At 29.4% G+C, this 15588-nt stretch overlaps 1 protein-coding gene across 4 annotated transcripts in view; it reads left to right on the forward strand.

Annotated features, from left to right (window-relative positions):
* Nucleotides 1-15588, forward strand: part of LOC129966259 (putative sodium-dependent multivitamin transporter) — a 58732-nt gene that overhangs the window by 26897 nt on the left and 16247 nt on the right. For all 4 annotated transcript variants that reach the window (XM_056080698.1, XM_056080676.1, XM_056080690.1 and 1 more), the window contains 4 exons: nucleotides 4409-4768; nucleotides 9588-9653; nucleotides 12119-12238; nucleotides 13867-14018. In XM_056080698.1, the coding sequence (XP_055936673.1) occupies nucleotides 4433-4768; nucleotides 9588-9653; nucleotides 12119-12238; nucleotides 13867-14018 (674 nt within the window). In that variant the 5' untranslated portion in view covers nucleotides 4409-4432. The remainder of the gene's footprint in view (nucleotides 1-4408; nucleotides 4769-9587; nucleotides 9654-12118; nucleotides 12239-13866; nucleotides 14019-15588) is intronic.

The raw sequence follows: 15588 nt of genomic DNA on the forward strand, positions 1-15588 counted from the left end.
ATTTACAAAATGAATGTACTGAACAGCAAAAGCAATTGACCTTGATATTTCGAGGAATTACCCTGTATTAGTCGCACCCTTCGTTATTTCGGAAAAAAAATTATAGAGAACTATGTCAATCTGTATATATATATATATATATATATATATATATATATATATATATATATATATATATATATATATATATATATATATATATATATATAAAAATCTAATTTTAATTCTAATTAATTTCCAAAGTTTTATCGTAATTCAGCTCATATTAACTTCATTCTGAAATATTCTCTTATTTCCTGATCCAATTCCACCATTTTTTAAAATTAAAATTAATTTATTTTTTAATTTAATTAATTTAACAGAGGGTTTTTAAAAAATTCTTAAATCTGCGGTTCACACTCTTCGAGTGAAGGACATTCTTTAGCACAGTACCGCTAAAAGCAATATGCAAGATACTAACAACGGTTAGTTATGCTTTGAATGACTGATGTTATGGAACTTATTTCCTCATTATGACTCAAATGTACTTCAAATAAAATCGATATAAGACTACTAAAATTAAACAGCTTTAAATGATGTTTATAAATATGTAACTGAATGTATCATGAATATCAAACAATGCATAACAGGTTTACTTCAAATCAAGCTGACACAAAAATTCAAATTCGTCCTATACTCCAGATTTAGTAGTTGTTCCCAAAAGCTAATAAATAATAAATAGTGTTATATCCTTACCTAAATTTGTAATTATTTCAATTTACGACTTGTTATAAATTCTTTTAAAAATTAATAATTTCCTTAAGTAATCTAAAATTTTATACTAAATATTCTAATTGCTAAGGAGCATTAAAAAATTGAGAAATAATTTTAAATTCATTTAATTAATTAAAAATTTATAATTTCTTAGTTAAAATTTTTTTTTTTGAAAATAGAAAATGATTTTTTTAAAAATCTCTTAATTTTTATTAATTGATTATTTAAATTAATTTTAAAATAATAATTAATATTAAAAAGTATAATTTATGTTTTACAGATTATGCAGTGCAGAATTTAAAGTTAGGCTACTCCATGAGCAACACAATCGGCATATGAATAATACGCATGATTCATAACTATTTAAAAATGATCCAGATCATGAGCTGATTTTATTTTAATTTTCATTTCCTTAGACATAATGATTTCTCACTGTCCTTTGTATAGTCTGGGTGATAAATTCTTTATCGTATGTTTATAAAATGTGTTATACTTTTTATCCAAGATATCTGAGATAACTGCGAAAAAATCAATAACTGGTTCATATATCATTTTTCCGATTCTAGGATCTTCCTAGTTTAAAGATCAAATTATTAACTGCTCGATTTAAAAAAAAATCAAGGAAGCCTGCTGAAAGAGCAGGAAAGGAAGACAAGGTTAAATATTCTAAGCAGGATATTGAATGGTTTTTTCTTCCCTTTGCTTGACCTTCTTATCAATAAAACCACGTTGAAATATTCTAATGGAACATATGTGTGATTTTAAATCCCTCAGCTTCCAGTAACTTTGAAATTTTGTATTTACATCAATGATCAAAATTCTAGATTAATTTTAAAATTTTAATTAATTGCATAGATTTTAATTACTATAGAGACAAAAAAATATTCGACAAGAAAACAAAAAAAAGTTTTCTCGTTATTTAATTCTGTTAATAATAAAGAATAATGTGTGTGTGTGTACAACGCAGGTCTGTCCATTTGTTCTACAGCTACTAAATCTGGAAGGTAAAATTGTGCATCTTACAATGTTTTTTTTTTAATTTTAATTAGAATTTCATTTATTTTTTTAAAATTAACAATAATTTTTGGCCTTTTTTTCCTTTATGACTTTTAAAAATATCGTTGTACAAAAATAAATGTTAATAATAATCATTTAAATTTTTAAAAAAAATATCTTTCTAATTATTTCGATCTCTTTTTTCTGAATTTTTTACAAATTCTTTAAACTTACTGGTTGCATTATTGTTGCTATAGTTTTTAACATATCCATGAAATTCAGCTTTCTTTGTTTCCTTATAAATTTAAAGGTGGTTTTTTTATCCGTTTTTGAAATCATAGGAAGGAAGTTCCTATTTATTACTTGCAGAATTTGCATACAGAATAATACTGCAAGATTACAATTTCATGAAAAAAAATAGGCATTTAGAAGGAAGATTACTCAAAGAGTTACATTTTAACTGCACTATGATGTCACGGGACTTGATCCCATAAAGAAGATTCATTTACAGAATAAATAAAACAAATTTAACTATTGAATAACAAGACTTTGTTATTTTAACTATTAAAATAACAAGACCCATTGTTTTGACTATTTAAATAATAAAAAGTTTATTTCATTTGATGTTTTAAAAGGTTCATTTCAAGATTCCAAAAATCAAGTCATTCATAACAGATTTATTTGAAATTGAACACAATATTTCCAGATAAGTAGCTAATGACTAATGGGAAGTTATAATATTGTTACGAAATTTCCGGAGGTTCGTTTGCATAGTGGGAGTTATATGGTGTGGAGAACACTCAATCAGCAGGCGGCAGTAGAATATAAAAACAACGACGTTTATTTACACGAAGACACACAGAACAGCACAAAGACGACAACTATATTCAGCACAGAAGACGATTATCTTCAGCCGAGACGTGCAGCATACAACAGTATACACAGCAGCTCTACTCCGTCGCTGCTCCGCTAGTCCCTGGAAGACGAGTTCTTCACCGTCGCTTCCGACTACACTTCGAATCCACTGGTCCACGACTCTGCGATCTGGTTCACGACGACCCGGCAGCGGCAGGACTCTTCCTTTTATAAGTCTCAGGAGGCGGGGCTAAAAACCTCTCAACCAATCAGGAACGTTCGAGGCGTATCTCCGTTCCTACTGGACGGATCGGGAAAATTCTCGATGTTTTGGGTATAATCTATTTTGGCGCCATAGTCGCCAAATTCGTCACCAAATGCTCGCCAAGTTTGTCGCCAAGCTCTGGGACCTCCTATGGAACCAGCTATGCTGGAAAGCCGCATCACAGATTCGTAACAATATATTAAATCCAAATATTGTGTTTACACATATTACTTAACAGGTTGCATATTGAATTTAAATAAAAGTGATTCTTAAACATTTTAGTGTACAGTGTTTTTCCTGCACAAAAGAAATGATTACAATATTGTAAATTTTTATTATGAAATACGACATCGTTTCGAATCTTATTAAGTTATACATTATTTAATAGATTTAATAGACTTTGCAAATGCCTGAAACAGGCGGAAAAAGCATTTTATTGTTTTTGCATTTTACTAAATTGTAAAAGCATTGTAAATTGTAAAAGCATTTTACTAAAATGTACTTTAGTAAAATGCACTTTATAGTAGTTCACTATAAAGTGCACTTTATAGTGAACTATAGTACATAGTACATTTAGTGAAGTGAAGTGTACATAGTACATTATAGTGAACTATAGTACTTTAGTACATTTTAGTAATGCACTTATCAGTGAACTACTAAAATGTACTTTATAGTAGTTCACTGATAACTGTATTCAGTTTACTAACCAAGCAAAAAAAAAAAAAAAAAAAAAATTTAAAATCAGTCAGAAGTAGTTAACAAAAAGAAAAGTAAGGTTATGAGAATAAGGTGATATTAAATTTAATATGAAATAAAAATTTGCGAAATGAGTATAATGGTTCTGGTTGCTGGATGATATCTTTAATTTTACCAATTATTTTGAACATATAGGTTGCGGGCAAATAGTTGGTTGCCGATGGTGTCTATTTATTTTAATATTTTATTATTTTTCTTTTAAATCAGATCAACAAAGATGCGTCTAATCGGATTTCGATGATTAAAGATAGACATTATCTTCAGATAACTATCCAAGTTCTACTGAAGTTCTAAATGAATCAGAATATTCAATAAACAGTTAAAATACTTTCAATCCCAAAACCGCATGGAAAATCGTCCAATGTTTTAATAGGGATAGACATTTTTGATTACTTGATTCGATTTTTTTAATTAAAGTGGCTAATGCAAATTTTGTAAGACAATATGAGGTCAACTTTTGCTCTGAAGATTAACTTTAGATTTTATGAAACTATTCAATGTAATAAATCCTAATGAGTTATGCGTTATATGAGATATTTTTTAGTACTATTAAAAAGTTATTGTTCTAATGGGTTAAATTAGCATATTTCCTCACACATTTGAATCTGCAACTATTTACAGTAAAAATCGATCGATATATTAATTTATTGCAATTCAAAAAATTCTCATCATTATTTGTACAACTTTTCTTGCAATTAAAATTTTTCTATATAATTATATAAATTAATTAAATAATAAATTACATAATTTTTTGTTTTAATATTTTTTTTAATTTTTTTACAGGATTTTCCAATCTTCTTATTAATTATGACTAACCTTTTGGGAATCACCGATTACGTAGTGATCGGATGCATGCTTTCAGTTTCTGCGCTGGTCGGCTTGTATTTCCGTTTCACAGGTGGTCGGCAAAAGACCACAAACGAGTTCCTTATGGCTGGTAGGAATATGCATATCGGACCCGTTGCCTTTTCCTTAATGGCAACATACATGTCAGCTATTTCTGTGCTAGGAGTGCCTTCAGAGACATATTTATACGGCACTCAGTTTGTCTTGTGGATGGTGGGAATGCCCATCGGAGCGCTTATAGCTGCTTATGGATTTCTACCTGTTTTCTTCGACTTGGAAGTATCAACGGCATACGAGGTAAAATCATAAAGTATTTTTTTTGTTCTTATCTATTTTAAATTATTTTCTTGAAAAATGAATTTTAAAAGTGTTATAAATGTTAAAAGTATAAATTCAATCCAAACCAAAATTTGCCATAATACGAAGGAAAGTCAAAAAGTAAGTCATATCACTGACTCTCCGACTGGCCCGAAGGCACTCGGATAAATATTACTGAATGACCAGGCCACCGCAACAGCCATCACCGGCCACGGTACAACCTTTCCATAAGGAAGTACGTCCAGTCATCGATGAGAGGAGCTAGACCCTCCCCCTCCTTTTCGTGTACCCTCCATGGTGCGAGAACCATTCACCATGCCGGAAGTTTCTCATCTTCATTTCGAGGTCCCCCCCCGAAGGGGTAAGTCAATAAGTAAAAGGACTTTTGCAAGTTCTCATTCCAACGTTTGGTAATACTGCTATTATCCAGCGCTGAATTAGTATAGTCGATAATACTACTATGCACCGCTTCACACTTATTCCCGCGTTAGTCGTTGTACTGTAGCAGACCGTTAAATAGTGCAACTCCATTGTCGATCTGCACCAAGGAGGAAACAAAGGCAGTGATTCGCTTTTTATTTCCAGAAGGTGTTAAACCTGCGGAGATTATTCACCGAATGCAAGCGCAGTATAGTGACCGCTTTTTTTTATCGCAAAGTAAGGTCTACGAGCTTCTATTAATAAAGCGCTTCAAACAGGAAAGAGCTACTTTAGGGTAACTCTACTCTGGGACATGGAAGGTGTAGTAGCCATTCATTTCACCACAAGAGACGAAACTGTGAACAGTGAGAATTATTGTGATGTGTTGCGAACTAAACTGAAACCTGCAATCAGATCGAAATGTCGTGGAAAACTGTGAAAAAATGTCATCTTGCAGCAAGATAATGCTCTGACTCATTCTGCCCGACGGGCGGCCGAAACAATAAAAGAGTTAGGATTCGAAGTGCTGGAACACATGCCATACAGCCTCCAGACTTGGTTTCAAACAATTTTCTGTTTGGACAATTGAAGAAAGCAGTAAAGCCCTATTCCGATGATCCGTGGCCTTACGGATTTGGTCATAAATCTGCCAATTGACCTAATATTTGACCACTTTCGCCTGTGGACGTCGTCCGTAGCTTCCCGCAAATTGTCGATAAAAAGAAGACATCAAAGAATTCCAAAAAGTCACAAGAGAGGAGAAAGAGAGAAAAGTGTGCTAGACTCAAGGTGGGCACAGATCTTTGGAACCCGGCTTAAGGAGAAGTTATTGATGTGGTGCAAAACTGATTACAGATATAATTGAAACATTATTTTTTTCGAGGGAATAAAAAGTAAACCTGTGAAACGTTCGGGAAAGTGCGTTAAAGTTCAGAGTAGTTATGCAGAAAAATAATGTATGCTTCAGTTTTCTATCATTAGAGTAAAAGCACCTTTTCTCAAATGTCCCTTTAATTTTTGATTTTCTCTCGTATTAACAAATAGAATTCAATTGAATAGAAATTTAGAGTGTCAACTAAGTTGGGCAGGTAGATTAGTAGATATATGTTATGTACAGCTAAAAAATACCTTCAATGAATTTTTGTTGCATTTGTTCTGCATCCTGAATTCTTTTTAACCCCCCCCCCCAAAAAAATCGACTTATTAGCATAGAACTTGCACGACCAGATTGGGCCGAATTAATAGTCAGAGAGTTAATCGTATTATCAGGCTTAAAAATGTTGGAAGACGAATTCTCCAAATTACTTTTAAAACTAACAATATTAGCATCAATAAGATTGTATATTAAGAGCCTATATTTTCTCTAAAAGCATATTTTAAAGTTAAAGATTAAGGAAAATAATGAAATAAGGAAACAGGAATAATTCACTTAATCTTCACTTCAGGGACGTATTCCAACTAATCTTATTAGGAAGCTACCTAGGCCCTCTTGGCTAAGGTTGTTTAAACTCGTTAATTAAAAATGTTATTAACCTAAAGAACCAATAAATAAAACAATAATTTTTATTTAATATAAAGTATTAATATAATATTAAAATTTTGTCAAATATTATTGGACAGGTTCATATATGTTTCATCATGTTCACAAAATTATTGCAATGTTTATTAACATGTGGCCTCTACTTGGATATAATATTCTGTGCAATATCGCATATGCGTCATAATTAATATATATATATATATATATATATATATATAGTTTCAAAACGTTATAGAGATAAAAAAATATATATAACCTAAAACAATTCATTAACATATTGATTAAACTAAAAAAAATGTGCTGGAATGTTAAAGTAATTTACCGAAATGTCTAAATATTTAATTCCGTCATTGCTTCTTTTCGACTAGTTCTAAATAGTATCTTGTTTAAAATGTAGTGACAAAAAGATTGTATTCCTTTTTTTTTTCTTTTTTTTTTTTTTTTGCTTTTTGATGTTCAAATTCTCTTTCTTTAAACTTTAAGACTTACAGATCAATTAGCGAATATTTTCTTAATGAAATCACTCTGAAATATTTAAAAAAGCATTCAAGGGTTTAATTAACTACATAATATATAGTTTATATCAACGAGTTAGAATTTAAAAAGTTTTAGAACATGTAACATTAATACAAAAAAATAGAATCTTAAGCTACAAATGCATGATGCTTATTAAATCATTTTAAAAATAACACCTGTATAATTTTAGTTATATCCAAAAAAATAAACACCCCTCTGCTTATTTTTCGAGCAATCGATGAAAATCGTAAAATTACCAAAGAATAATTCAAGAGCTCTCTATTGTAAATTTAATCTCTGCCTTCAATTACTTGAACGAAAACAAAATGTATATTCTTGTAAAAACAAAATAATAATTTGATGTTTTAGAGGATAAATCAGTATCGCTTTGATAAATAGACAAAACCCTTTAACATTTTACACGTATAATGATTACGATGAAATGTTTTGTCTTCGAACCTTAACCTTGAATTTGTTTACACCAATGCCTAATAAGGGCCTTATTAAGATGTTATATAACTTTTACAATTCTTTCATCAATGAAAATTTCATAATTTCGATAATCTATCAATTTTTCGACCTGTTATTGAAGAAATCAGAAAGCTAAAAAGAAATTTTGAACATCATTTCGGAGAAGAGAAAGGAAATTCGCTTTCTAGAAGGAGCAACGAACTCTTTTTGTAAATTGATTAGATATCGGAAAAGTTTCGAAGAGTTTTGATGACATGAAAGATTCTCGTTCTTGTAAACATCCAAAATCATAAATAAATAATGAAGGTGAGTGTAAAAGAGATGTTGATTAATAAAAGGTCATTAATATTAATAGAAGAATCTGATAACTTTAAACAAGAAATTCTTATATAAAATTATTATTGTATATATATAAATTTATTTCGTGTATCTCGGAAACGGCTCTAACAATTTGGGTCAAATTTTATATTTAGATAAGGTTTTTGCCTTCAAATTTATCCATATGTGTGCCTTTCTGAAAAAAAGCAATTTTACACATACAAAAAAAAACATTTTTTATAACTATTAGTGCCTTTTTGTATCTGCTCTCATGCTGACAATATCATATAGCGACATCTCGTAAATTATTGCGGTACTTGCATTGTGTTAAAACCTGATTTTACCCTAGTAAAACTGATTGTAAGCTCAAAAATATAAGTAATTCCAGATAAATTGTTAAATGGATACTGTAATATAGCAGATTGTTTCGAAAAAATATGTCAAACTAAGTGCATTCATAATTTTTTTTTTTATTTAAATGACCAGTTCTTATGTAGGTAAGATTGAAAAATATTTATAGGTAATCAGCATGTGATTCGTATAAAAAATATTTTCTCCAAAAAAAGAAAAACACAATTTTACAAAAAATAAATAAATAAATAAAAGAACTTGATCTCTTAAGAACTATATCCATATAAAAGATCGTTTTTATTTAACAAAGATACCTATAAACAGTATTTTTTTTTGTATCTACTGTCCTTTCTGTCGGATTTCAGGATCTTTCTGGGCCGTTCTACGAGCAATACATTTTTCTTGCAGGGATGAAACAACATGACAGAAGTTACATTTCTTTTTTTACATTTTCTTATATTATTTAAGTTTCTCACAAATATCTTTAAAGAGGTAAACATATTATTGCTTATTTTCGAAAAAAAATCCTAAAGCATTTTTATTTTGTAAAAAGTGCTAAGTTTGAAAAAGAAAAGAAGTAATTTATTTGTGTTAGTAATTAGAAAAAAAAGTTATTATGTGCTTCTGTTCAATTAATAGTTATATTTATAATATTTATTTCCTTAAGTGTTTTCAGTGGAAAAAAAATGCATAATATGCATAATTGTACTGCCTTTTATCCTATATTTTAATTTTATTCCCTCATATCAAAATTTATGATATGACTGTTGTCTATAATTAAAAATGAATTATCTAAATATTGACTTAAACATTAATTCTACTCTTCAATCTGGCAATTTTTCTGTTCAGTTCAGAATTATGTCCTCTTTTAAATAGTTTGTACAATAAATTCTATTTTATTAAAAATGGTAATGACATGAACACAATTACACAATGTTGTTCTTATTCCTTTTATCTAAAGAGTATCTGTTTTAATAGTTTAATCTACTAGAGAGCTAGTTTTACAGTGCTAGCTATTCAAATGTGCTTGTTTATAATCATTTACTCAATTAAAAGATAATGCATAGTGATTTTTGAAAATTTTATTTGTTAAGACATTGAATTCCAATTATTTATATTTATTAAAAATTTTCTTTGATTAATTTAGCTTTAATTAGTTTATTAATTAACTATTCCACTTAGTTTCTAGAAATGAGATTTGGCAAAACTACTCGAACTGTAGCTGCTATGTTCTTCACTCTACAAATGGTGAGTAAAAAATGTAAATATTTTCCTATCTTAAAATTAAATACTATTTTCTTTTATATGTCCGATTGTTTACACACTGGTACATTTTAGTTATCATTAAATGATTAGTTTTACTCATAACATCCATTACAATACTTTTAACTTCTGGCATTCGGGAGTCATTTGCATGTTAATATGATTATGAGAAAATAATTTGTAATATAATTATTAGAATATATACTTACATTCTTTCAGTAAGATATCTGTCGAAAGAAGGATTGGTGTTTAAATTTGTTAAAGGAATGTTACTTTATACATATTTATTTTCTTTTCCATAAGCCTAATTGCAATTTAGGACGATTATGATACGTGTATCCAAAGAGAAATAATGTGATTAGTTTAAAGAATGACATGAGTCATTAAAGAATATCTGTAAGCATATTTTAAAAGAAACATATGACGTAACGCTGTTTATACATGAAATATCTGCCATTAAATGATAGAGAAGAATTAGCCTTATACCATATATTATTTCGCATTTGTACTATCAGTGAAATTATTTTATTTTTGATATAATTCTTGAACTCATTCTCCGAATTATGACCAATAAAGTTTGCTCCCAGCACGAAAGCCAAGACGGAAAATATAATGTGGAAGTGCGTTCAAAAATTTTATAAAGTCGAGAAGAGACTTTTTTAGGTGTGAGATTTTATACGATATACGATGACAAAATAGAATAGGTGAAGGTTAGATGGTTAACTTACATAATCTAGAAACTATGATACATGGATAGAAAAGTAACCTACGCAATTCAGATATAACTGTTTTTTTAATTTGAATTTAAATGATTTGAAAGATTATTAACTAACAAGATTTAATAAGGATTATTGTAAATATAGTGTCACCTCACTAATTCACTTAGCCAGCGTAATTAGTGCCCAAATATTATTCGTAATGCGAAACGTTTGTTAAGCAAAATAATTTTTCCCATGGGACTCCATGTGAAATAGGACAAGTATTTGAGTACTGATAATTTTCTATGGAAAACTCTATTCCATAGAAAATACTCAAACAAATTTATAATAATATAATTTATTATTTATAATGTATCCTTTCGTTTCAAAAAAACTGTCTAAAAATATTGGTGACGCTACAAAATTGGGCGAAAATAAGACACAACATTATCAATAGATGAGTTATAGCATGTATGACGATTATAAGGGTGATGTTTCACAATAAGCGATGCAATACATTCCCAAGCTTTCAGTATCTTCCTTATTATAACGCATAAGGTTATTGCTCTGTTAATTGCATTATTTTCTCTTCCCCTGACTAAATCTCCACCGCAGCGTTTTGCTGTGACATAGAAATGCACCTTTGTGAGTTTTGTCGGTAATTCTGGATGTTTTCTTCCATCAGCTCATGAAAATCTTCTTATCCATCTCTGTCCCCAACATCTTGGCCAGAGACAAAATGTCAATTAAGACCCACAAGCGCTCTCAAATCCCTCGGAATATCAAACTTGTTCGGTCAAAACTTCTTCCACATAGATATAAGGTTTCTCTTCAAACAAGCGTTCAACACAGACTAATATAGACCAATCAAGCATGCGACGTCACGATGTCTATTGGTCACTAGCTTCTTGAAACATAGGTCGTTAAGCAAATCACTTTTTTTTTTTTTTTGCTCGTTATTCGAGGTGTTTATTAAGCAAAGTTTGACTGCAAATACAAATAAATTGCTTTTATGAGTACAAATAAATAGCTTCTGTTATTAATGTTATTAATTGTTATGAATTTTACAAATAAATTGCTTTTTTTTATCTTTCAAATTATAATTATCAAAGCTTCTATTGTCTCAGCTTCAGCATCAGGTCCTCATGAGCTTCAATAACGTTTTTAAAAATACCGAATATGCAATTTATTATTTATGTCTTCAAAATTAAAGATATTTCTCTCTGCAAAGTGAAAGAAAGTGTAGTGGCTAATCAAAGATGTTTTAGCCATCTTCGCTTGCAGTGTTCCTAAAATAGGTTTGCAGCCTGCAAAAATATTGAAATCTAATACAATCATCACCCTTCATCATTGTTAAAAATTATTAAAACCCGCAATAAAAAAGCCTTTTTTTAGGTTTTTGGGACAACTGCTAATATTATTTCATTATATCTTGAGAACACAGACGTAGAAAATACCATAATATACCTATTTCCATGCTTAATACATTACATTCATCGCTAAAATTGACTGATATTGGATTGTTGGAAATTTGATTTTGAATCTCGCTTCATTTGCTATCCATCCAATCAATGATCTTAAAGTAGATATTTGAAAAATGTATTCAAATAGAGCAAGGATATCTTCTAATGCATATAAGCTTTTCTATTTTGTGAATCTCTTTTCTGAAACGAATGAATTAACATAACTAAAATAATTTCTTTCTATTCCATATTATGATACCTTACTAATTCCTCTGTGCTTGTTTTTCAGATTTTATACATGGCCGTTGTCCTATATGCTCCATCATTGGCACTGAATGCAGTTACTGGATTGCCCACGTGGGCTTCTGTCATATCGCTCGCATTTGTTTGTACGTTCTATTGTTCATTGGTAAGCATTTTCATTTATATGCATGTTGATAATTATTTTTCTGTTTAAGCAGAACTTGTTTAATGATTTATCATATTTTGGAAGCATATATCCACTAAAGATAATAAAATCATTATATTTCATTTCAATTTTCCTGAATATCTAGCTATATTCTCCAGCTTCCAATGCTCAGAAGTACTATTTCTCCCATCATAGTTGATGTAATTTCAGACTAAGTAACTTTAATTCGGATTTGTAACTATACAAATATTGAAGCTTTTTACAAAATACATCTTAGGAAGAAAATTTCAGTCGCTAATCAAAGATGTTTTAGCCATCTTCGCATAAAGTATTCCAGAAATAGGTTTGGAGCCTCCAAAATATAGAAATAAGAATAGAATATAGAATGTTACATAATCAGATATGGGATTTTGTTTCATCACTCAGCAAAATATGCTGCTTCAAAGCGGCATTTCTCACATCCTCAGCTGAGTTATGAAACTTTGTCATCGAATAGCATTGTACTGAACTTCGACATACTGAATTGTCAGGAATGTGAAAAGTATTTTTTTTCGCATTGTAACAAAAGGATTTTCTTTTCTGTCTAGTATAAAGTTTTTTGAAATCTTTCTTATTATAGACATTTCTTTATTCCTGCGATTTCCTTACTTTTTGACAATATTAGTCTGTTCCCTTCATTAAATTCTTGACAATCATCCTAATGGTATCTGGTTTTCTAAATTTCCACAAATACCATTCCAAGGAAACAAGCACTAACAACTGGTTTACTTTCGTTTAGTATAGTTTCTTCATGATCATCGTATTCACATAAAATCAATGTATACAAACTGTAATACTCACGTTAATCAATGTATAGAGACTGTAATACATACGTATAATCAATGTATAGAGACTGTAATACACACGTATAAAGTTAATGACTGGACTCAACTCCAATGGTTAAGCTCAAACATATAATTTTTATAAATTATTAATTAAATAAAAAGGTTGTTTGTTCTTCTAAGAGCACAAATAAAATATAATATAATAATACAATTTTATTAAGAATATATTCTTGTTTAAAAAATTATGTATTTTATAATATGAAGACTTTAAGGACATTATTATTTTAAATAAAATGCTGTTTTTATTTTATCTGTTTATTTTTTAATTGAATTTTACTTCTAAATATAATCTAGATATTTAATATCCATTCAAAGGTAAAGCAAAAATTTAAACCCTTAAGGATTTTAAATATCCAGAATAACGTGTCAAAATTATAAAATAACACCAAAATACATTTAGTACATACATAAAATAACAATAAAATAAATTTCATTATCAGAAACAATACTTCGCAATGTTCTAATTCACAACTGCGTTGGTAAAACTGATGCTATTGTTTTGTGTATTGAGTTTATTACAAAAACATGTGTTTAATTTTGATTCTGAAGCAAAAAGAAGTCACAAAACTATTTTGGGTTTATATATTTCCATGTCACATATTCACTAGATAATTTTATAAGTCTTGTTATACAAAGGTCTTAAGGAGATATATATTTTTCAATTTTCTAACATGAATAATAAATATTGGTATCCCAAGTAAATTGTTACGATTTTAAGATACTTTATTCTTCTCATCTTTACAGGGAGGTTTAAAAGCAGTACTGTGGACAGATGTGTTTCAAGCACTTCTCATGTACGTCACCATTATTGCGGTTGTAGTGAAAGTGTGCATTATCATGGGATTTAAAGAGGTTCACGACATTGCTAGTGAAGGTGGGCGCATCATTTTTGGGAAGTAAGAGATTTTTTTGCTTTATTTTTCTTCATGGGCTTGATTGTAATTTATTGGGAATGGATTTCTTGAAAATTAAATTTGAATGAAAAGCATTTAGAAAAATTACGTAGACTTAAATTAAATTGTTAATTAGTAGAACCCATGGAAAATATTATAATTTGCTTTTTTCTAATATTTATTAGAACCTGTCATAAACTCAATGCTACGAAATATCAATATGAAATATCACTTTCTGATATAATAAGAGTGCTTAACATTTAAGCTAAGTGATATTAATTCTGAACAATTAGCTAATACTTTGAAATTAATTAAGGAATCTCATATAAACATATTTGATTATTTTTATTAGTATTACATCATACACTTTCAATTAGCAATATTTCAAACAAATTCAAATTAAATTCTATTTAAAAAACAAATTAAAATAACCAAAGCTTTAATTTGTTATTAATATATTATACAATAAAACAATTTACTTTTTTTAATTTTTCCGAGTACAAATTGTAAACATTTAGCAGATATCCTTATATTGTTTTTTCTTTATTTAATTCGAAACTTGGAATTTGAATTCATCACTTTCAATAGTGTATGAAATGTATGACATGAATAATTTTAAAAACTCATGAAAAAAATGCATGAATTCAATACTTTACTTTAATTCCATGAATGGCTCAATTAACCTCATCAATTTTAACATAAAGCTTATTAGCATAAAGCTTAAAGTATAGAAATAAGCTTTAACATAAAGCTTATTTATATGATAACACTCCTGTTATCATATAAATTTGTAATCAAAGATATGCGCTATTCTCCTCAGAAACTGTCAATTATCTGTGCTAAATACCAGTAAAAAATACCTTGTAAAAGAATTATAATACTAATTTGTAATGTTTATTACTTTCTCACCATAACATATCAGTTGAAGAAAATCATTAGCATTTAGATGAATGAATTATTTTACAGTAAGTCATTCCTGTTTTAATATGAAACTATATCGAAATCCAGTGGGAATTCTCTCTAAGTTGTTCTCGCGTACTCTTTCATAAAAGTATAATCGCTGTACTTATAACTCATAACTTAAAAGTTTGGACTTTAGTGAAAGTCGTGAACGTCACGACAGCTCAAAAGTTTAGCTTTAGAGTCCCGCACACAGACATCATATGCTTGATGATGATGACGTTACCACGGAAAGGGGGTGCAATAGCTTTTGAGGTTTAAGACACCTCAGTACCCGAAAGCAGAAGTCTGACTTCTAGCTCATATGAAGATGACACACACACACTCACTTACACAACCCATTTTTACCGGGAGGAGGGGGCTCTTTTACACATCTCACAGATAGAACACGGGGTGGAAAATAACCAGCCCCGAACCAGGACACGAACCCGGGACAAACCGGGACTTGAACTCGCTACCCGTAGACCAGGATGCCGACCGTTACATACTTCGTAGTATAATATAAAAAAGGGCACTTGTGAGATATAACTATATTATACTTGTATAATTACGAGCGAGACTAGTTAGCAAGAAATTTCAATAACATCGAGAACATCTCAACAGGCAAGAAATC

Source organism: Argiope bruennichi, chromosome 1 (genome assembly GCF_947563725.1).
Source record: "Argiope bruennichi chromosome 1, qqArgBrue1.1, whole genome shotgun sequence".
NCBI classification, from domain to species: Eukaryota; Metazoa; Arthropoda; class Arachnida; order Araneae; family Araneidae; genus Argiope; species Argiope bruennichi.